General features: G+C 39.0%; 2 protein-coding genes and 1 long non-coding RNA gene across 3 annotated transcripts; all 3 read right to left on the reverse strand.

The window, feature by feature from the left end:
• Positions 1 to 12,446: 12,446 nt before the first annotated feature.
• LOC146374745 (kinesin-like protein KIF1B) lies at positions 12,447 to 16,805 on the reverse strand. Its single transcript, XM_084949228.1, has 6 exons — positions 16,802 to 16,805; positions 16,500 to 16,608; positions 16,315 to 16,381; positions 15,469 to 15,553; positions 13,100 to 13,214; positions 12,447 to 12,999 (listed from the first exon to the last, which is right to left on the reverse strand). Exons 1-5 carry the CDS (start codon positions 16,803 to 16,805, stop codon positions 13,147 to 13,149), a joined length of 333 nt encoding a protein of 110 aa, XP_084805354.1. The 3' UTR covers positions 12,447 to 12,999; positions 13,100 to 13,146.
• Positions 16,633 to 19,043, reverse strand: LOC146374746 (kinesin-like protein KIF1B). Its single transcript, XM_084949478.1, has 3 exons — positions 17,403 to 19,043; positions 17,182 to 17,300; positions 16,633 to 17,026 (listed from the first exon to the last, which is right to left on the reverse strand). The coding sequence occupies exons 1-3, from the start codon at positions 17,514 to 17,516 to the stop codon at positions 16,975 to 16,977; spliced, it is 285 nt and encodes a 94-aa protein (XP_084805604.1). The 5' UTR covers positions 17,517 to 19,043; the 3' UTR covers positions 16,633 to 16,974.
• Positions 19,044 to 19,421: 378 nt separating this feature from the next.
• On the reverse strand, positions 19,422 to 22,539 carry LOC146374747 (uncharacterized). The gene is made up of 3 exons (XR_014801900.1): positions 22,288 to 22,539; positions 20,423 to 20,588; positions 19,422 to 19,537 (listed from the first exon to the last, which is right to left on the reverse strand). It is a non-coding gene; the product is annotated as an uncharacterized LOC146374747 (long non-coding RNA).
• Positions 22,540 to 23,659: the final 1,120 nt, after the last annotated feature.

The raw sequence follows: 23,659 nt of genomic DNA on the forward strand, positions 1-23,659 counted from the left end.
TTCTCTTAATTTAACTGGAAATTTTGCTAATACAAGTCAAGGAGGAAACAAGGAGGCAGGTTGGATTATATTTGAGGACAGGACGCATGAAGGAGAAGCATGAGGAGAGAGAAACAGCAGAGCGATGGTGAAGAGCTAATCGTGGATCAAGTCGAAGAAGCAAGCATCAAAACTGTGAGTAAACATAACACACAAAGAGTTAAAAATTACTGTGCTGATTAAGGAAACATTAAATTTGGTTAGTTTGGGGTCTCGAGCTTCAGGTTTGTGGCTTCAGTTACTCTCAAAATTGAGGAAAGACAAAAAATGTTTCTTTTGAAAGGTTGTTGGAGGATTCTTAGTGTAAGAAATATCTGGGTGTTCATCTGCTTTTATTTAAAAAAAAAAAAAGTTGAATTTTATTTAGTCACATTGGAAAGGGAAAATTGGAGGATCAGGACAATAACGTGGCCAAATTTACTGTTTCCTTAATCAGAACAATAATTTTGATCTGAACTAGAAATGTTGAAATGGGTTATTTTCTTTCTTCTCTCCTGATCACTGTGTTACATGTTTAGTTACTTGTCAGTCTACATAGTTAATGGTACTTTTAAAAAATGCAGTTTATTCTTAATTTTGTAGAAAAAGGCTCTGCACCTGTGAAAAACAAATCCAAACCCCCCAAATCACTGTAGATCAGAGTAGCTAAGCTCTGGTTAACTGCAATTATATTACAGGAGATTAAAAATATTAGGATGATTGAAAGAAACAAAGATTGCTTTAATGTCTGAAGATTTGACTTTCTTATTGAAAGAGACGAAAACTAATCCATGTGTGACACTGAGAAAAAACTAAAAGCTAAAAAGATCTGGAGGTCCAACTGTTGTTATACAAATGTGCAAACTTGATTTAATGACATTAGAAAGAAAAAATAGGATGTTTAAAAAGGTAATATATAAAAATGATTTTTATATTACTTGAAAAAATGATGTTGGTTAGTGCAGCTGTATTTGGAAAAACTGCTGGGTCACTAGTAAGATGAGATTTAATGTGATAAACTGAGGATAGGTAATATAATCTGCACACTCGCTATTATTGTTGTAATCCACACACCACCATTATTGTTGCATCCATACACCAGCAAATATTTTATCAAACATTAATCATAATTGGTGATCAATGCAAGTTTTAAGCAATTATATTTATTTGCATTCAAAACCAATTTACAAAATATAAAAAAGAATCTTGTTTTTTTTTAAGAAAAAAAGACGTTTCTAACTGACTTCAGTTAGCTGAGCTGTAGAGGAGATTGATGAGCACGCAATAAAGTGAACTTGTTAGGGAGAGATTGCAATCAACTCAAATTTTGATGATAGACACAGATAAAAATGAGCATTTTTTTAGACACTGGTGTGTGGACCAATCACATGATTATAAACCAGGTGAAAATTGACTTCAAACTTTTGAGCTGTAGTGTAGATTGATTACAATGATAGCGTATAGTTATCTATTACAGAAGAATGTATAGAAGTATGAGGACAGAAAGACACTGTTAAAAAGCTATGAGCTGTCTTGATGCAGAGAAAGTGGAGTTTGTCATCCTGGAGCTGCTGCCAAGATGAATGATGCTCTGCCTCTGTGCTCAAGTTCAGACATAGGCTTTAAGCAACCATGAGCCACTGATAAGCGTGATAGATTAATAAGCATGTATAAAGTGGACTTGTTAAACAGCTCTGATAGGAGAAAGTCAATGAGCACGCAATAAAGTGGACTTGTTAGGGACAGTTTACCATCAGCCTTGATAAAGTTGAACTTATTTTGTATTGAAAGACAGACTTTAAAGTAGATTCTTATTTGAAACTGGTGATAAAATCCAGGTCAGATACAGTTACATACAAGCATACAGTACACACTACTGCTCAAAGGTCAGAGGTCAGTTAGAAAAGTCCCTGCTTTTAATAGAAAATTGGCTTTAATGTAACATCACATGAGGGTTATCAGTAATGTTTCACAGCTTTAATCAAATCCTTCATCATCCATAATTGTGATGGAAAAATGTCTGCAAGCGTGCAGGAGCCCATTTATAGAGACAATCAGTCCTGTGTTATAATGTTCATTGAAGTTTATCAGGTCAGACGACCAACAGATGATAAGAAATATAATCTTACTAATTATTAGAGTTGAAAAGTACTTTCCTAAGCAAAATTCAATGAGGTTAGGCTTGAGCTTGAGACGTTAACATAAAAGGTTCAGTTGGTGATGCATGAAAGAAAATAATTTTCTTCTAAAAGTCTATTGGAGAATTCTGATTGTAAGAAATGAAAAATATTCAAAGACTGAAACTGTTAAAAAAAGTGAAGGTTTTGTGCAGCCGGGTGTTGCAGCCCCTTTAGAGGAAAATGTAAACTTGGCTTCATGAGATTAAAAACAAACACTGGGATGATCCAGACATATTTATTGTTTCTTTAATCACCACAATAGTTTCAGTTTGTGCAAAAATCTTTAAAAAGCTGTTTTGAGTGATAAGTTAGGCTTTAATGTGTTAAGCTTGCATTAGATAAGACAATGTACCACCCCATATGGAAAAGAAATAGTAAAAACTTATATGTGATTACTCATGAAAGTGGCCACTTTCTCATTACTTTCATATATTGTTTTAGTAAGTATCCGAAACATACAAGTTTCATTATATAATTTTTCAAGGGATCTTATATCTGTTTTCACTCTTATCTGCTTTTCATACAAGTTTCACACAAGACAGATACAAACTTTATAAGATTTATATATATCTTTTCCATATGGGACTGAACACAGGAGGGATTATTGCTGAAAATGGGTCTCTGAACACCTCTGTAGATATTCTATTAAAAATCATTGATGATTTGTGATCAGTGTTAATATTAAGCATTTATAGGATTATTTTGATAAATTGCTGTGATTCAATCTGAAACCAAATTTGAGTCTATTCTGAAAACAAGACATTTCTAATTCACCTCAGACTTTTGAGCTGTAGTCTACATTGTAATGATAGTGTATGGTTATTGATTAGAGCAGATGATATGAGACTATCAGGAGAGACTGTTAAAAAGCTATGAGCTGTCTTGATGCAGAGAAAGTGGAGTTTGTCATCCTGGAGCTGCTGCCAAGATGAATGATGCTCTGCCTCTGTGCTCAAGTTCAGACATAGGCTTTAAGCAACCATGAGCCACTGATAAGCGTGATAGATTAATAAGCATGTATAAAGTGGACTTGTTAAACAGCTCTGATAGGAGAAAGTCAATGAGCACGCAATAAAGTGGACTTGTTAGGGACAGTTTACCATCAGCCTTGATAAAGTTGAACTTATTTTGTATTGAAAGACAGACTTTAAAGTAGATTCTTATTTGAAACTGGTGATAAAATCCAGGTCAGATACAGTTACATACAAGCATACAGTACACACTACTGCTCAAAGGTCAGAGGTCAGTTAGAAAAGTCCCTGCTTTTAATAGAAAATTGGCTTTAATGTAACATCACATGAAGGTTATCAGTAATGTTTCACAGCTTTAATCAAATCCTTCATCATCCATAATTGTGATGGAAAAATGTCTGCAAGCGTGCAGGAGCCCATTTATAGAGACAATCAGTCCTGTGTTATAATGTTCATTGAAGTTTATCAGGTCAGACGACCAACAGATGATAAGAAATATAATCTTACTAATTATTAGAGTTGAAAAGTACTTTGCTAAGCAAAATTCAATGAGGTTAGGCTTGAGCTTGAGACGTTAACATAAAAGGTTCAGTTGGTGATGCATGAAAGAAAATAATTTTCTTCTAAAAATCTATTGGAGAATTCTGATTGTAAGAAATGAAAAATATTCAAAGAGTGAAACTGTTGAAAAAAGTGAAGGTTTTGTGCAGCCGGGTGTTGCAGCCCCTTTAGAGGAAAATGTAAACTTGGCTTCATGAGATTAAAAACAAACACTGGGATGATCCAGACACATTTATTGTTTCTTTAATCACCACAATAGTTTCAGTTTGTGCAAAAATCTTTAAAAAGCTGTTTTGAGTGATAAGTTAGGCTTTAATGTGTTAAGCTTGCATTAGATAAGACAATGTACCACCCCATATGGAAAAGAAATAGTAAAAACTTATATGTGATTACTCATGAAAGTGGCCACTTTCTCATTACTTTCATATATTGTTTTAGTAAGTATCCAAAACATACAAGTTTCATTATATAATTTTTCAAGGGATCTTATATCTGTTTTCACTCTTATCTGCTTTTCATACAAGTTTCACACAAGACAGATACAAACTTTATAAGATTTATATATATCTTTTCCATATGGGACTGAACACAGGAGGGATTATTGCTGAAAATGGGTCTCTGAACACCTCTGTAGATATTCTATTAAAAATCATTGATGATTTGTGATCAGTGTTAATATTAAGCATTTATATGATTATTTTGATAAATTGCTGTGATTCAATCTGAAACCAAATTTGAGTCTATTCTGAAAACAAGACATTTCTAATTCACCTCAGACTTTTGAGCTGTAGTCTACATTGTAATGATAGTGTATGGTTATTGATTAGAGCAGATGATATGAGACTATCAGGAGAGACTGTTAAAAAGCTATGAGCTGTCTTGATGCAGAGAAAGTGGAGTTTGTCATCCTGGAGCTGCTGCCAAGATGAATGATGCTCTGCCTCTGTACTCAAGTTCAGACATAGGCTTTAAGCAACCATGAGCCACTGATAAGCGTGATAGATTAATAAGCATGTATAAAGTGGACTTGTTAAACAGCTCTGATAGGAGAAAGTCAATGAGCACGCAATAAAGTGGACTTGTTAGGGACAGTTTACCATCAGCCTTGATAAAGTTGAACTTATTTTGTATTGAAAGACAGACTTTAAAGTAGATTCTTATTTGAAACTGGTGATAAAATCCAGGTCAGATACAGTTACATACAAGCATACAGTACACACTACTGCTCAAAGGTCAGAGGTCAGTTAGAAAAGTCCCTGCTTTTAATAGAAAATTGGCTTTAATGTAACATCACATGAAGGTTATCAGTAATGTTTCACAGCTTTAATCAAATCCTTCATCATCCATAATTGTGATGGAAAAATGTCTGCAAGCGTGCAGGAGCCCATTTATAGAGACAATCAGTCCTGTGTTATAATGTTCATTGAAGTTTATCAGGTCAGACGACCAACAGATGATAAGAAATATAATCTTACTAATTATTAGAGTTGAAAAGTACTTTGCTAAGCAAAATTCAATGAGGTTAGGCTTGAGCTTGAGACGTTAACATAAAAGGTTCAGTTGGTGATGCATGAAAGAAAATAATTTTCTTCTAAAAGTCTATTGGAGAATTCTGATTGTAAGAAATGAAAAATATTCAAAGACTGAAACTGTTAAAAAAAGTGAAGGTTTTATACAGCCGGGTGTTGCAGCCCCTTTAGAGGAAAATGTAAACTTGGTTTCATGAGATTAAAAACAAACACTGGGATGATCCAGACACATTTATTGTTTCTTTAATCACCACAATAGTTTCAGTTTGTGCAAAAATCTTTAAAAAGCTGTTTTGAGTGATAAGTTAGGCTTTAATGTGTTAAGCTTGCATTAGATAAGACAATGTACCACCCCATATGGAAAAGAAATAGTAAAAACTTATATGTGATTACTCATGAAAGTGGCCACTTTCATGAGTAAATCATATAAGGCTTACATGATTTACTCATGAAAGTGGCCACTTTCTCATTACTTTCATATATTGTTTTAGTAAGTATCCAAAACATACAAGTTTCATTATATAATTTTTCAAGGGATCTTATATCTGTTTTCACTCTTATCTGCTTTTCATACAAGTTTCACACAAGACAGATACAAACTTTATAAGATTTATATATATCTTTTCCATATGGGACTGAACACAGGAGGGATTATTGCTGAAAATGGGTCTCTGAACACCTCTGTAGATATTCTATTAAAAATCATTGATGATTTGTGATCAGTGTTAATATTAAGCATTTATATGATTATTTTGATAAATTGCTGTGATTCAATCTGAAACCAAATTTGAGTCTATTCTGAAAACAAGACATTTCTAATTCACCTCAGACTTTTGAGCTGTAGTCTACATTGTAATGATAGTGTATGGTTATTGATTAGAGCAGATGATATGAGACTATCAGGAGAGACTGTTAAAAAGCTATGAGCTGTCTTGATGCAGAGAAAGTGGAGTTTGTCATCCTGGAGCTGCTGCCAAGATGAATGATGCTCTGCCTCTGTGCTCAAGTTCAGACATAGGCTTTAAGCAACCATGAGCCACTGATAAGCGTGATAGATTAATAAGCATGTATAAAGTGGACTTGTTAAACAGCTCTGATAGGAGAAAGTCAATGAGCACGCAATAAAGTGGACTTGTTAGGGACAGTTTACCATCAGCCTTGATAAAGTTGAACTTATTTTGTACTGAAAGACAGACGTTAAAGTAGATTCTTATTTGAAACTGGTGATAAAATCCAGGTCAGATACAGTTACATACAAGCATACAGTACACACTACTGCTCAAAGGTCAGAGGTCAGTTAGAAAAGTCCCTGCTTTTAATAGAAAATTGGCTTTAATGTAACATCACATGAAGGTTATCAGTAATGTTTCACAGCTTTAATCAAATCCTTCATCATCCATAATTGTGATGGAAAAATGTCTGCAAGCGTGCAGGAGCCCATTTATAGAGACAATCAGTCCTGTGTTATAATGTTCATTGAAGTTTATCAGGTCAGACGACCAACAGATGATAAGAAATATAATCTTACTAATTATTAGAGTTGAAAAGTACTTTGCTAAGCAAAATTCAATGAGGTTAGGCTTGAGCTTGAGACGTTAACATAAAAGGTTCAGTTGGTGATGCATGAAAGAAAATAATTTTCTTCTAAAAATCTATTGGAGAATTCTGATTGTAAGAAATGAAAAATATTCAAAGAGTGAAACTGTTGAAAAAAGTGAAGGTTTTGTGCAGCCGGGTGTTGCAGCCCCTTTAGAGGAAAATGTAAACTTGGCTTCATGAGATTAAAAACAAACACTGGGATGATCCAGACACATTTATTGTTTCTTTAATCACCACAATAGTTTCAGTTTGTGCAAAAATCTTTAAAAAGCTGTTTTGAGTGATAAGTTAGGCTTTAATGTGTTAAGCTTGCATTAGATAAGACAATGTACCACCCCATATGGAAAAGAAATAGTAAAAACTTATATGTGATTACTCATGAAAGTGGCCACTTTCATGAGTAAATCATATAAGGCTTACATGATTTACTCATGAAAGTGGCCACTTTCTCATTACTTTCATATATTGTTTTAGTAAGTATCCAAAACATACAAGTTTCATTATATAATTTTTCAAGGGATCTTATATCTGTTTTCACTCTTATCTGCTTTTCATACAAGTTTCGCACAAGACAGATACAAACTTTATAAGATTTATATATATCTTTTCCATATGGGACTGAACACAGGAGGGATTATTGCTGAAAATGGGTCTCTGAACACCTCTGTAGATATTCTATTAAAAATCACTGATGATTTGTGGTCAGTGTTAATATTAAGCATTTATATGATTATTTTGATAAATTGCTGTGATTCAATCTGAAACCAAATTTGAGTCTATTCTGAAAACAAGACATCTCTAATTCACCTCAGACTTTTGAGCTGTAGTCTACATTGTAATGATAGTGTATGGTTATTGATTAGAGCAGATGATATGAGACTATCAGGAGAGACTGTTAAAAAGTTATGAGCTGTCTTGATGCAGAGAAAGTGGAGTTTGTCATCCTGGAGCTGCTGCCAAGATGAATGATGCTCTGCCTCTGTGCTCAAGTTCAGACATAGGCTTTAAGCAACCATGAGCCACTGATAAGCGTGATAGATTAATAAGCATGTATAAAGTGGACTTGTTAAACAGCTCTGACAGGAGAAAGTCAATGAGCACGCAATAAAGTGGACTTGTTAGGGACAGTTTACCATCAGCCTTGATAAAGTTGAACTTATTTTGTATTGAAAGACAGACTTTAAAGTAGATTTTTATTTGAAACTGGGGATAAAATCCAGGTCAGACACAGTTACATACAAGCATACAGTACACACTACTGCTCAAAGGTCAGAGGTCAGTTAGAAAAGTCCCTGCTTTTAATAGAAAATTGGCTTTAATGTAACATCACATGAAGGTTATCAGTAATGTTTCACAGCTTTAATCAAATCCTTCATCATCCATAATTGTGATGGAAAAATGTCTGCAAGCGTGCAGGAGCCCATTTATAGAGACAATCAGTCCTGTGTTATAATGTTCATTGAAGTTTATCAGGTCAGACGACCAACAGATGATTAGAAATATAATCTTACTAATTATTAGAGTTGAAAAGTACTTTGCTAAGCAAAATTCAATGAGGTTAGGCTTGAGCTTGAGACGTTAACATAAAAGGTTCAGTTGGTGATGCATGAAAGAAAATAATTTTCTTCTAAAAGTCTATTGGAGAATTCTGATTGTAAGAAATGAAAAATATTCAAAGACTGAAACTGTTTCACACAGTAGAAATTTTTATTCATCGTTTATATTGGGTTTTTTTCTGATTTTAGTGTTTATTTGTGAGTGTAGTTTTTATTTGCATGATTTTATTCTGTTTGTATCACATTGTTTCAGTGTGTTATTTTACATTGTTTTAATCCACTGTGGATTGGCTGGCAATGGGACAAATTAGCTGATAGTGATCACATGTTGAGGCATGGGTGTGTCCAGAGGTGTCCTTTCAGCTGTTTAAAGGTCGTATTAAAAGGAAGCAAGCTGAGCACTGGAAGGAGAGAGGCCCTAGATTGGAAGAGGAACGCATGAAGGCCAGGTGGAAAAGAGGGAGCCGCTGCGTGATCATGGGGGGTGCGACACCTCGTCTGGAGACCGGTCAGCGTGATGTGGTGACCCAGTCCCGACAGCAGGAACGGCGACAGTAGGAGACAATGTGTGTGAGTGACATCAGGGCAGATGTATACCACTGCCTGCATTTGTGAGTAGTGTCTCACTGTTTTTCACTGGGTGCAGCCGTGTTGGGAGAGGGTCGCCATGGCTATAAGCCAGGGCAGCTTCCGGGATGATGGTTCTGGCTCCTATTTGTTTTTACTTACAGGTGATGACGTGAGGGGAGCCGCGGTGGTATCGAGCGACGGACTCCAATGCAGAATTCGAACTGGGCTGGGATGTGATGGACCCAGTGGACGGACGAGACTGGGACAGGAGGCTCCTCGTCTGCCTGACACAAGGCTGGCGTGGACCCCGCTCAGCAAGAGGAATTTCTGTCCAGCTCAAGAACACACAAGGAATATTCGTCCTGGGTTGTGGGACTGGGTGGGATTTCTGTGCATGAAGAGAATTGTATTTTGACCAGTTTTAGAATAATCTTATCCAGTCTCAGTGGGAATTTTAGCATATCGAGAAAATTTCATTGTATACTTTATTTCTTAGTATCTGGTTTGTTTTATTCCTGCTGTCCACCTCGTGGAATAAACATGAATGAAACAATACTTTCCTGTCAAAAACAATATTTTAGTCAGGGCTAGCGGAAAGTTTCATATATATCATGAACATCTTTCCTCTTTGTCTTCCTATAGTTTAGTTTCATTTTCTTACCCCAACCGGTGGAGGCAGATGGCCCCTCCCTGATTCTGGTTCTGCCGAAAATGGAGTTTTTCCTTCCCACTGTTGCCAAGTTCTTGCTCATAGGGGGTCATTTGATTGTTGGGGCTTTCTCTGTATTATTGCACAACCTTTATCTTACCATATATTTCAAGTTTATATGTTGTGAATTGGCTTGATTTAAATCAAACTGAACTCATTCAATTAAAACCAAATATAACTTGTAATCCAATCTATTCAAATGTAAAGTCATCTCACTCAATTTGGACTAGCACTGAAAAATACACTGACATCCTCTGTTTCCCAATTAGCAGATCAGAGGTTGATGTTTTATTCATGACTCAATACTTGAATGGTTTTATCCTGTTTATAAATAAACATTTAAAAAGGACGTTGCTTCATTGTCTGATTCATTCTTTGTCTGTGTCGGTCCTTAATACACATACATACATATACATACATAAACTTGAAATGAATTAATCCACCTGTTCACAGGAGATCACAGGAAGATGACACCAAACATCAGAAGATCTTATTGTGCGCTACAGTAAAAGGGTGGTTTCTTGGGGCTAAAAGCACATAATAAACTACAGCAGAAGCTCACATAAAGCAGGAAATAAGCAGGCAGCACTTGATCTGCTAATGCACGTTTCACACTTTTATTGTTGCCTCATTCACTAACAGTTCAATGGTGCAAGATTACCATACACAGAATTAGGATATCTGCATGACACATCTATGCTGTACAGCGAATGGATTATAATTATTACAAATACAGTAAACATATTTACATTTTAGTTCAAGCTCCATACAACATAGATATTTACAAAGTATGAAAATGAAACCGGTCTGACAAATAATAAACAGCGTTAATGACGTTTTTTTTTTTCTTTTCTTTTGGTGAACAAATCTGAAAGGGGGCGGGGTTAACTGATATTAATTGTCAGAGGGGGAAGGGGGAAAATATCATGGCTAGTTTTGTTTGAAAGGCATCAACAGAAAAACACACACAGAAAAAAGTGATGAGGTGAAGAAAGACACAATAAGTCTGCTGTCGTTTTAGATGTCACCAGCTACTTTGTATAGTCCTATATCTCTGATATTAGAAAAAATTAAAATGAGTTCAAATACACCTTTATTTTGATAGAGTTCAGATGGATGCCTCGCATGACTAATGAGTAGATCTCCTCCAAAAAAATAACAGACTTCTAATTCACTCAACCCGCTTTCTAATAAAGAGGAAGCACTAATGTAACTCACCTCCTCAGTCGAGGTGCAGGGGTTACATGTTAGGTCTCCTTTTCCTTCCCCCCCTCTCTTACATTCAAACCCTCTCTTAGTTCACACTAGAACAGGCCACCACACCATCATTTGGTTTAATATGAGTGGAACAACTAAACCGCACAGACTTTAAATGATCAGTTAGTTGAACCTTTTATTAATATGTGCAAAGAGCTGCAAACTAATATTTAAACATTGCAAACAATAAATACACAATCCAAAATAAAAACACCTCTGCAAATGAAGTGGAAACGTTTGCTCTGGCAGCGCTTCGCATCAACATGTATATGAGGTACATTGCACTTTTGAGACTTGATCTGTGCATAGGTGCATCTTTGATGTTCAGCTCAGAGATCCACAATCCAGCACGTTTCTGTTTCTCTGACCGTCAGGTTGGCTGACCCGAGGTCACGTCAGAGCTTTGTTTTTCATCTATATGTACTTACTGACTGACTAACTGACACTGGCACTATCGGGGGTTTAGAGGCGGTGTATGTACACAGATTGAGGAGGATCTAAGTATGACGTGGATGACAGAGGAAATCGGGCGAGGCTCTCCTGTCAAAGTTCATTACCACTTTGAGTTTTTGTTTCACAGATGGTTCAGCCTGATGCAAATTCACTGCGAGAAGAAGAATACCCTATAAATCTATTAGCAGCTATAGTTTAGGTAGCAGAGCGTAAACTAACACGTCACTTGGAGATATCTGTAGATTTTTTCGTCATGGTTTCAAATGTAAGCTGGCTGATTTGGTTCATTTTTGTTTTTTGTTCTAAACTGAGCAAACCTGGTCTTCTCCTGAGGACTGCTGCAGGTGTCACGCGAGCATGTTAATTTAATAAAAAACCAACAGCAAAAAAACCCAAAATAGAATGAAACTCATTTCAGGAGACAAATAATACCGATAGAGACATTTTCTTTTGTACAGATGATTGGCAAACGGAAAGTTTCTAAAGAGTTGTGCACACACAAGTAGACAACTACAACATGCTACTTAGTTAGGGGAGTTTGGGAATGACAACCAAGCGGAACAAAATTAGACCCAAACATTGTCATCGAAACGAAAACACAAAAAGCTGAGGGGAGGGAATAGAGAGGAGGAAAGCTGAGCTGGCAGCGGGGTTGCTGGAGGGAAGCGGGGAGGCAAAAGTTCTGTGGAACTTCAACGTTTCAGTCGCATGAAAAGAGACTTAAGCCACAAGTCTACTTACAAGAGAAAACCATCAAGAATCACAATGATGAATAAGTTTTAACACTTGGTATTTTCTGTATTTTCAAAGGCTTTTCAGAAAGGATGGAAGCGGTGGTTTTCCCGCGTACCGCTCCGCCCGATCAGTTCTTCGTCAGGCCGCCGCGCCGCCTCACCAGCTTAGATCTGCAGGGAGAGTTTTACGTCTATCCTGCCTCCGACGTTTTTCTCACCTTGGTGGCCAGCTCCTTCTCACGATCCACCAGCTCTCCATGTCAGCGGAATTGTAGCCGCTGCTCTCGCTCGGCCTGATGGCACTTTCAAAGGTGGTGCTTGAGATCTGCAAGGAGATGGAGGTGGACGTGGACAGAGTGCCCCAGCTCACGCTGGGGGACAGAGACTCGCTCAGGGACTTGGTGGTGGGAGCTGTTCCCACGGGAGCCGCCTCTCCCAGCTTCTCTCTCAGCGCCACAAGGTGACGGGTCTTTTCATCCACCTGGACGAAAGATGGGGACGAATGTGAGGTGGGGAGAAGAGGGGAGGGTTAGTCATGTAAAGTCTGTACTCTAAAAAACCCTTTTTAGAATAGCACTTTGGTCTTTGAGTTGCAGCTGCTCCATCTTCTCTAGCTCCCACTGGTGCTCTAGGATGAGGCTATCTAAGGAAAGAAGGAAACTTTGTAACAGGGCAGATATCTTTGATTGTGAAACAGAGATGGCCACAGTGCAGCAGCCCAGATTTACCAGTCAGGAGTTTTGGAGTATTCAGTCCCAAAGAGGTTCTTGAGAGAACGGGGTGGGGACAACTTGGCGTCTCGGGAGTAAAAGACCATGCAGATGTCTTTGGTGATAATGGCAGGCTGGATGCAATGGTCCAGCTGTAAAGAGGAGATAAAGGGTGTGTGTTAGACACGATGACATCAAGAGACTTAAAAACACGTAAAAAAACAGGTACAACAAGGCGGAGCAGCGGCTGACCTCCAGATACGCAGATAAGGTCATGTAGATCTTCTCTCCATAGGGAGTTACGCAGTTGAGCAGGAGGGAGTTGTGCAGGGAGCTGTCCCACACTGCCTCAAAGCGATAGAAAGTGCTGAAAAAGACAGAAAGAGGAAAAGTTAGCTTGACAGCATTATTTTTTATGAAGTCCTACTTGGTGCTAACATTACAGGGTCTCTGTTTACAGCAGTGTGTCATGTTGTTAAAAAAAGGGAGTGACGTGAGCACAGTTCTGACATATCAAGAAGTGAACGCAGTGACTGAAGCGGTGTTCACATTCATCCTTTAATCATGACAAAACGTGAGGAATTGCACTGAGGTGAGACCTTGACAACAGACAAATCAGGAGCCACAGAGTGTCAAGTGTCAGCCGACACCAATCGGGACAATGATAAGAAAGAAATTCATTTACAGACACGTGAAAAAGCAGTTTAAGGATCTGGATCTAGATTATTACACCACATCAGCATTATACCTGTGATTCAGCAGCTGATGGAACCAACTTTAGCAGCAAAAACTTGAGGTAATCATTTTTTATTAGTGTTTCACAGCAGTGTGGACGGATTTCTGGCCCATTTGTCTTTACAATGTTTCTTCGGTTCATTAAAGTTTGCAGATATTTATTCATTCACAGCTTTCTTAACGTTCAATCATGTTGAAGTCTCAACTTTGAGCCACTGCAGCACCACTCTGTTGTTGCTTTGCTGCTGCGCTCTGGAGTCACTGACCCAACGATGATCTCTTTGACTCTAGAGTACTTCATGGCTCACTCAGTGACCTGGACACTTTGCAGGTTCTTTGGCAGCAAAAAAGCTCAAATAATCATCACCCGAGCAAAACCGTTGGTATGACCTGTTTGTCTGATATGCCGTGTTTGGTTTTCACCAATGTTGAAGCTGTGCATTAGGGCTTAGGTTTTCAACTTTGCAAACCTAACCCATGCTGCCATGTTGTATTTAGAGGGAAAATGGTTTCTCCTGGAAGCCTTTCCAAACAGGCCATATTTGTTGAGTCTTTTTCTAATTGCACTGCCATGAACTCCAACATTTAGCATGCTAACTGTGGCCTGTAGAGCCTCAGATGTGTGGGGTGAATTTTCTGGGACGTCCACTCCTGGTAAGATTGGAAACAGTCTTTGAATTTTTTAACTTGCGAATAATCTTTCTTGCTGTAAAATGATGGACTTCAAAGCCTTCCCACATTCGTGGGTATCAACAACTGCTTCTCTAATCCTCACTATGTTACCACTTACCTGAATACGCCACACCAGCAAACTGACAGTAGTGGTTACACTTACTGATGATCTATTGCGTTTTGATTAGCACTTGGCTGATACTGACCCTCTTAACTAATTATGGAAATAGTCTTGGATGTACTTAGTTTTTTAAACACCACATCTGAATTTCGGCTCAGTGTTTGTTAAATAAATAATGACCTGGTATAATGTGTTATGTGTTGTTCATCTGAGGTTGCATTTACCTCATATTAAGACCTACTAAGGACCTGATTGTTTTTTTTAAATTATGTCCTGATACATAAAACCTGAGAGCTCACATAACTGCATATGCTCAGAATATACAGCACACATGGATACAAATGACTGCCTTGCAGCAGCAATCGTAAGACCATCACTATGAGCTCTATACAAGGTTGCACTGTTCCTGTTATTAACAGCAGGGGGCACTATCAGCCACAGACTGAGAGCCAGATATGCTCTGCTGGTGCCTCATTGGCCTCATTGTTACTGAGGTAAGACTTTATAGTGAGAAACAGCTGAGGGGGAAAACATTGATCTGGAAACATCTGAGTGTTACAGAGGATATACATAGCACTATGGTTCAGTGTCACACAATCACAAACAAATACAGAAAAGTACTAAAAAGGGTGTTTCCTCCAAAGATCGCTTTTACTGGTTTGGAGCTTAGGAGGCTTAATATCGACAGGCATGAATGAAGACAGATCAGAACAGCTGTTTTATCACAGCATCCAGTACCAACACAACCATCCACACTCAAGAGCCTGTTGGCTTCAGAGTCAGCAGCTGAATGTCTAAAATATGAAATGTAATTTTTTGGTCCATCAGCTACAGCTACAGCATGAACTGCTTAAAGTGAGAAGCAGCCTAAAGCCCGACAGATTCATCTTTCCAGACTGAAAATATCTCAGAGTGAACCGAGTGGTGCGTTTTCAGTGTGATCTCACAAAGTCAAATCCCTTTAATGATGTTCTGTCCTGTCTTCCTCTATCAAAAGCACACAAACACTATAAAACATTGTTTCTGTGCTTTGGGTTTGTTGTTTTCTACACAGAGGTATAGTACGACTAAACCCTAAAGGTAGGCTGCTCACCTACAACCAGCTCACGAATATCTTTCCAATGGAGCTCGCTGCCCTTCTCGTGGATGAGGGTCACTGTGATCCTCTGCTGGATCCCCTGCAGCAAACATAACAGGAGTTCAGGATCACAGTGAGCACAGCTAGAGCAACATTACGCTTTAAAAGAAGAGATTCAACTGTGTACAAAGGAAGCAGTTACCACTGTGTGAGTAATAAGAAAACAACATTGTTGGGTCTGTGTTTCCACAAGCCCCGCTAATTCTAGAGACTTATTCATCATGAAGAAAACAAGACAGTCGATCGATCAATCACTTGCACAAGGGAGGCCTGTGTCCACCACGAAAATGACCTCGACGACGACCTCCCTTGCTGCCCTTTTTATTGAGACACAGTTCACACAAAACACGTCAGAACAAAGCCACGCCCAGACAAGGCATTGTATGTATATGTGTGAACTTCTGTATTTAAGTAAGAATGTGTGTGTGTGTGTGTGTGTGTGTGTGTGTGTGTGTGTGTGTGTGTGTGTGTGTGTGTTCTCCTGCTGATCAAAGGGTCATATAGCATAAAAGCAGGAGGAACATCCTTGGTCATAAAGAGGGTAGTCTCCCCCACACCCTAGATGGTTCACCCTAGATAACACAGTGAAGCCATACAAAGGGGAGGAAGTTTACCAACATCAAACAGAGCTTCACAAGGATGTTCCTGTGATTAAAAACACTACTGCCCCCCATCCAGATTCTCGAGAATCTGGGGAGGGGAGGACAGAAAGAATTCCTTAAAACAATCTACAAATGGTAAACATAAAAATGACAAACATTTAACAATTCACTCTAACAAACATGTGCACCAATCCTGTACCTGGTGCAGCAGGTAGGTACCATGGCAGAGCAGGCCTCCACTGTGATCCACGATGGCTGGGATGTACCTGTGCATGGAGGGAGGAGGTGACACAACATCCCAAATGATAATATTCTTCGTGGAGATAATTTTTATGGTTCCTTTAAAGCTTGTGCGTGAATATAACACTCCAGGTGGATACTCACTCTCCAGTGGGCTCCAGCTCGCTGATCTCAAACCAGACCAGCAGGTCGTACTTGCTGACACACTGACCCAGGTTGGATTTGGTGATGGTGTTCAATTTGGAGGCTGCAACTGGCACACACACACACACACACACACACACACACACACACACAGAAGCTCAACGTTATCAAGCTGGAATTTGTCTGCATTTAAGAGAAGATGAATAAAAGTGAGGAGTATTTACTACATTCTTTGGGTGACTAAATGGAGGATGGATAGGTGACGTGAAAACACTACCAGTGGCAGCACCCTGCTGTCTCACACATCGGGATCACGGTCCTGTTGAAACGGGCTAATCGCTAAAGCTCACAGTTGCATTCGTCTATACTCAATATGATAGAGAGGAATGTTATTACACTTGAAAACTGCTCTATTCACGTCTTCTTTGGTGTGAATGATATGTCATTGACCCTGAAGTTGTCTCCTCAGGACAGTTTATAAGCAACGGATGGGAATAGGATAGTACTTCCTGGATGCTGTTGGAGGACTGTTGACATAATAAAAATACATTTTATTTATATATGCATATAAAATTAGCCAATGTGATTAGAATACAATCGTCTACACATTTCTAACAAAATCTGCTGCATTAAATATGAATTATCACTGCATGACTGGATCTGCTGTTTGACCCCCACCAACCTGTTCACGTCCTGGCCATGGAGGTGCAGCGAGTGCTGCTGGTAGTGGCCGAACACTTCAAACACGACGGGCTTGCTCTTGATGTGCTCAATAAAAGACTTTGTAACTTTGACAGAAATCTGTTCCAACAGATAAAAAAAAAGGGTTTGACAAACTGAGTTGGAATAAAATCGTTGAAGCACAGTTAGTGTGTGTAGGTGCAGATGTGTGTGTGCACCCACATTCTGGACGTGGTAAAAGCCCGGAGGAGCTCCTTTGCCAGTGTTTTTCAGAGGCTTGGTGGAAAAAGCCTCATTGTGACGGTGCAAGAAACTGAGGGGTTCATTCTGGTTCATCACATTGGTGATCACAGCACCACAGGGAACTGTGCTGTCCCCTCTTCTCTTCACCCTGTACACCTCTGACGTCTGCTACAACTCTGAATCTCAGACGTTTGTGGACGACACAGCCATCATGGGGTGTATCTAGGATGACCAGGAAGAGGAGTACAGGAGTCTGGTGAGAAACGTCATTACATGAAGTCACACAAACCACCTGCAACTCAACACTTCAAAGACCAAGCAACTGGTTGTGGACTTCGGGAGGTCCAGACCGGGTCCACTGACAGTTCAGATAGAGAGAGAGGAGGTGGAGGTGGTCAACAAGTACAAGTACCTCGGGCTGTGGGTGGACAACAAACTGGACTGGTCATGCAACACACAGCACCTGTATAAAAAAGGCCAAAGCAGACTGTACTTCCTCAGCAGACTGAGGTCTTTCAACATCTGCAGGAAGCTCCTGAGGTTGCCGGAGGACTATTCTATGCTGTGGTGTGCTGGGGAAGCAGCACTGTGGTTGGCATGAAGCTGGACACTCTGGTGACAGTGGCAGAGAAGAGGACATTAAAGAAAATGCGGGACATTATGGACAATGCTGGGAATCCTCTGCATAGGTTCATAAACAACCAAAGGAGTCTGCTCAGCGACAGGTTGGTCTAGGACCAACAGACTTAAAAACTCCTTTGTCCCACACGCCATCAAACTGGTTAATTCCTCGCTGGAGGGGAGAGGGAGGGGAAACAGGAGGACAAAGGAGGGCAGGAACAACTAAGCTGTAGTGTTGTCTCACTGTGCAACAGACTTTAGCTGTCTTCATCTCATTAATGAGTACATTTCACTATTATTCCTATTATATATTCTGTATTTATAAATGTGTATATGTGCTATATTTTTCTGCTTATGCTCATACTCTCATTCCCCTTTACTTGATATTCTAACTCTGTAATATGCAACTTCTGTCAGTGTTCTGATACTGGAAACTGAATTTCCCGGAGGAACCACCCGAGGGATTAATAACGTTCTATCTAATCTACATCGACAACAGAAAAAGAAAATCTGCTGCTTGCAACAGCATTGTGTTAGAAGCATTTTTACTGGAGTGAATGCATTTAACTGTACTTGCATCATCTGTTAAAAGTACTTATATATTGCAATAAGACTGCAAAAAGCAAAGGGGACTGAATTCTATAGTATGTGGTATGTGTATAAGGTGACACATGTATGCAGTTTCCTGCCATTAGTGTAATGTAAACTTGGAATCATCACATATCTACAGGTATTTGTACTGAATGAAATGAGCTGTGGTGATTAAAAGCATCAGCAAAAGCATACTTACTAGTGGCCTTTTCTTCTTAGGTCTGGATCTTGATGCTTCTGGGACTGAAGATCACAGCCAAGTCACCAGTTTCATAAACAATAAACAAACAAAAAGCAAATAAACAAAACACTTTCAGAGATCGCACAACTTTTGTTTTCATCTTCATATGATAATGTTCCTTGAATCGAATCTACCATACACTACCATACACACTCTACTACAGTGTATCAAACTATTCTAAATACTTCCACAAACAATGACATACCCATCTTTGTCTTTTTGTGGCTTTCACGAAAAAAATCTCCCCCTGGTGGATCCTGTGTTGACATATGTGATTTTAGGAGAAAAACAAAAACAAAATCATTTTAAATGGTTACATTAAATGTAATAATATCAACATTCAATAGATTTGACTGTACATGTATCAACTGGTGTAAAATACATGTTCCTTGATCCTTGGTCAGGGAACATAAATTACTGTTGTTTCAGCCATCAGGTACTCCTCTAAAATTCAGCCTGGACTCCAAATATAAAGCATACAATACATACAAACATACAAATCACCTTTGCTGGTCTTGTTGCCTGCGTGCTCCACTTGCCCCTGTGAAGTGCTCAGTGGGTCATCCTGTCCCTTGTTGAGCTCAATCTTCTCCATTACATTCCTCACTTCCTCCACCTGCATGGTCCTCACCTCCCGTGGCTCCATAATCGTTGCCTCCTCCTGGTTGTTGATCATTCGAGTTAGTTTACACAATGGGTCAAACTTTGAACTTTATCCTGCTTTACGCCTCCTGGTTTGTAGCAGACTAAGTATATATGACGTATGAAAGGGAACAGAGTGGAGTTAAAGTGTGAGGGTGAAGGAGAAGATGTTGTGACTCAGTGATGATGATGATGATGATGACCAAACGTCAGTCTACTGGAAGTGCAAAATGCTACAGACCCCTGACTCCACCAAAACATCGTGCTTAAGACTACATACCTTTTCTTCAAGGCCCGTGTACAATGTGCTCTTTAAACAAACTAAAGTAAAATGTGATCATTTCTGCCCAGATTACTAACATTTAAATATCCACAAAGGTTCCGATGCAACGTTATCTATACCCATCACTATTTTATTAAGCTACACCATCACTTGATTTTATGCCATTTACAGTGTGTAAGTACTTTAATACTACTTTAATTAACATAGATTCTCATTCACACATCACATGTATCAGTTACACATCACATGTATCAGTTACACATATATCAATGAAGGAAGAAAACAGGCACAAACAGATTGTCAGTTGTCTAAGTAGCTGCAATCTGCAGATCAGTCTTTTGATAACTTTGCTTTCTTTCTATCTTTAAGCGTGACAGCAGCAAAAGTGGCTGTCACTCAAGATTTGGAAAGGAAAAATAAGCCACCATATGTTGTTAACTACTGCTGAGGAAGAAACCAACACTTATAAATGATGTGCTGCTTATGTGAAAATGGGAGAAGGATTGATGATTGAATTTCTGTTTTTACAGTAAAATGGTCTTCTAACAGGTAAACATAAGAAAATATTTTTAGACACTAAACATAAATCATAACTTTAAAACTGCAGGATCTGAATCTTACCTTTACAAAGGTACTCATAACATCAGCCCATCCTCTGAAGGGATTCCTGAACATAGGCTGTTAGTCTGCAGCCAGGGGTTAATATTTCATATCCGAGTTCTCCTTTTTTGCTCTTCTTCCCAAGAAGCAGTGCTGGTTTGTAGCCAAGGGCATGGAGTTTTTCAAGCTGCAATAAAGCATGATATTTATATTTATTGGACAGCCTGAGGCGTTCTTCAGTAAACTGGACTACCCCACAGCAGAGCTGGACTGGGACAAAAAATCAGCCCGGGCATTTTGACTAGAGACCGGCCCACCAGGTATTATAGGAAAAACCATAAAGCCTTTGAATGAAAACAAACGTCGTTGTGACAGTGATGTACACTGTCTTGTTGGTACATATGTATCAATCTAATAAACTTAAACCTACACCATCCTCCCTATTCTGCTATTCTAAACAGTACTTAGCCGAAACCCAAAGACTGCTTGGTTGAGTTAACTTCCTGAACTATCTACAACATATGGTGGAAACCTGAAATTAAAACAGAGAAGACTAGAGGTGAGACATGACCATTACTGAATATTAAAAATAATAAATGACAGATTTAGTGATATTTTCATCAACTATTTATTTACCACATCAATAAACAGCATGGCAGGGCAAAATATTTTTTCTAACATGGCAACCTTTTAAAAGTGAAAGGAGACAGAAAGACAGGTGAGAAAGAATAAAACTTAACTGACTTTTTGATGGCATTTTACACAAAGTACTAGTACAGTATCTAGAAAATGTGGGAAAATACTGGCATCATGTACAGTACTTTCTTCTGAAGAAATTATGTTGGGACCCTGAAAAAAACTTACTATGTACAATAATGGATTTCTATCAATTTGACATCAGATGAAAACTTTGGTTGTAAGATTCGGATAATTATTTGTTAAAAGCTAGAAATTTTAAATGAGAATAAGAAAGAAAAGTATTTCTTTGTGCCCCCCTTTCCCTGTTAATGCTCTACCTGGCCCCATGGCAAAACTTTGCTAGACCCGCCCCTGCACAGTTACCAGCTGTCAGCTACATAGAAAAGGATCCTGGTGTAAGTTGTCTCTCAGAAACAGTTCATAGCTTTCCTTCAACCCATTCATGTCACCTAAAAGGTAAACCTGTTTCTCCATCACCTGTTCAGCTCTGATGATTCAGTAAGGACATCTCCTGGTTTCATCTTCATGTTTCCCTCTCACCAGATAACCAAACCGATATCATGACCAGCAGCTTTTATGACCGTGGCTCCAACAAACATCAGCTGATACTAGAAAGTAATATTAAATAAATTCTAACAACAGCTTATCAAGTTTAAAGGCGCTTCTGCTGTTTAACGCGACCTCTTCCTCTTTCTGGCGCAAAGCGGGAGATAAACAAGCAAGAGAGACGGGACTTGTGGCAGAAACGCCGATCAGCTGATCATTGATCAGTTTCATGATTGAAGTAGCAGCAGGAGAGGGAGGGGGGAGAGTGAGAGAAGAAGAGGCAGCTGACAGCATAAAGACACAGAATAACTCCAGCTTTGTGTCTTTTTTTTTTATTGTAGCTGAAGTACGGGACAAATCGCGTTTATTTTCAGCTCAATACAAAACGCATAATATTAACTCTGAATACCAGAGGATTCCGTTTTTTATGGGACAGTAGGCAACTCTACTAACTAACCTTATGAATAAAATAAAGTTCACCAGTAACATCATAGCACCCACCCAACTGTACAGAAACTCCATCATGCTAGCTAGTACACAGTACCAGTTATTGTAACTGACTGTAAAAAGTTAGCACAACGAAAATAAACTACACCTAAACTTGGTTTGACCCAGATAGACTGCAGGTCATAACTTCTTACCTGAAGCTCATTTCACCTGACAGTCGGACTGGCGGCCGCCTTGGGTCTCTCCACCTCCAGTCCTTTCCCCCATCCACCTGCTGGCCTCCACCACTTGCTAATTTTACTGAATCCGTGTAAGCTCCACCATAGCCACTACCAAACAATTGAGTTATTTTTACACGTGTGCCAGCATCTGTCCAATCCGCCACCTTTCACTGTTTACACGGTTATGGAAAAAAAGACAACAACAACAAAACGTCGGCCCATTTAAAACGAAAAATGACCACCGGGCAAATGCCTGGTATGCCCGATGGCCAGTCCAGCTATGCCCCACAGACAGACTGAGGCCCCGCTGCTATTTTTCCTTAAGTTAAATGTGTTTGTGTCCACTGTCCTTAGCTAGGTCCTGAAATCTAGGCAGCTAAGATGAGAAGTGGGCTCTTCAGGGAAACTTATTTTGTAAAGTTGGTTTAGCTCATCAGTAGAGGCGAATGAATTGAGCATGACTAAAGAAATGATGAGAAAAGCACTGTGTTGCTCTTTTGTCCAGTCATTGATGCTAGCTAAGAGGATGTAATAAAGGCAAGGTAACAGAGATGAAAAAGGAGTGGTTGTTGAGAAATAAGTGGAGAAAGAGGTGTGCAGGCAAAAAAAAAACCCCAGGTGTGAGTGTGTAAAATTTGGTGAGTATTTGAGTGCAAAAATGTGTGGTCTCCAGCTAAAGGCTGATCGCGCCATGTGCACGTAGTGCTCTTTAAATAGAAGAATTTTCCCCATTCTCTTCGCCCCTCATGTGGCCACATGTGGCGGGCTAGCAGGCTAGCAACATACAGGCCCGGGTTCGAGCCCTCGGCCCACCCACCTCTGTATGTTCACCTGCTAGGGGGAGGTGCAGGAGGGCGATCTTGGAGTGAAAATTCCAAGGGATGACCCCTGTTCAGCCTGGGCTTCTCCTGACTTTTTTCTTTTCTTTTCTTTTTTTCTTTTACCTGCCAGCAACAAACAGACCTCCTTGTTGTCATGGCTACCAAGGACCACTCTTCTTGTGCCAACAAGTCATTGCCTGACAAAACATTATTTCCCATGTTTCCCTGTGTTTTGTTTTTTAATTTTTTATCTCTTGTGTTTTAGACAAAAATAAAAGAAAAAGATCTACAGATTCAGCCTTTTCTTTACCTGTGGTAGTCGCATAGAATGACGTCACTGACACTGGTTTAATATGAAAACAAACTTTCTCAAACAAAAAAAAAAACAAAAAAAGAAGAAGTGGGTCGGTGTGTCATCTTTACCGAGCACCATACATGTTTTGCCTCACATTAAAATTATTATTTTTCCTTTTCAAAAAGAATTCAGAGAGCAAAAAACAGAGAAGTCAAATATATCAAATTTG

Source organism: Perissodus microlepis, chromosome 13, assembly GCF_051167445.1.
Source record: "Perissodus microlepis isolate ML-2025 ecotype Zambia chromosome 13, ASM5116744v1, whole genome shotgun sequence".
NCBI lineage: Eukaryota > Metazoa > Chordata > Actinopteri > Cichliformes > Cichlidae > Perissodus > Perissodus microlepis.

Coding starts and splice junctions, on each gene's coding strand:
- LOC146374745 (XM_084949228.1), bottom strand. Junction 16,382..16,499: donor GAGCTGGAGCCCACTGGAGA/GTGAGTATCCAC, acceptor CTCCATGCACAG/GTACATCCCAGCCATCGTGG. Junction 13,215..15,468: donor TATTCGTGAGCTGGTTGTAG/GTGAGCAGCCTA, acceptor TGTCTTTTTCAG/CACTTTCTATCGCTTTGAGG.
- LOC146374746 (XM_084949478.1), bottom strand. CDS start 17,516: ATGAACCAGAATGAACCCCTCAGTTTCTTGCACCGTCACAATGAGGCT. Junction 17,301..17,402: donor GCTTTTACCACGTCCAGAAT/GTGGGTGCACAC, acceptor CTGTTGGAACAG/ATTTCTGTCAAAGTTACAAA. Junction 17,027..17,181: donor CATGGCCAGGACGTGAACAG/GTTGGTGGGGGT, acceptor TTATGTCAACAG/TCCTCCAACAGCATCCAGGA.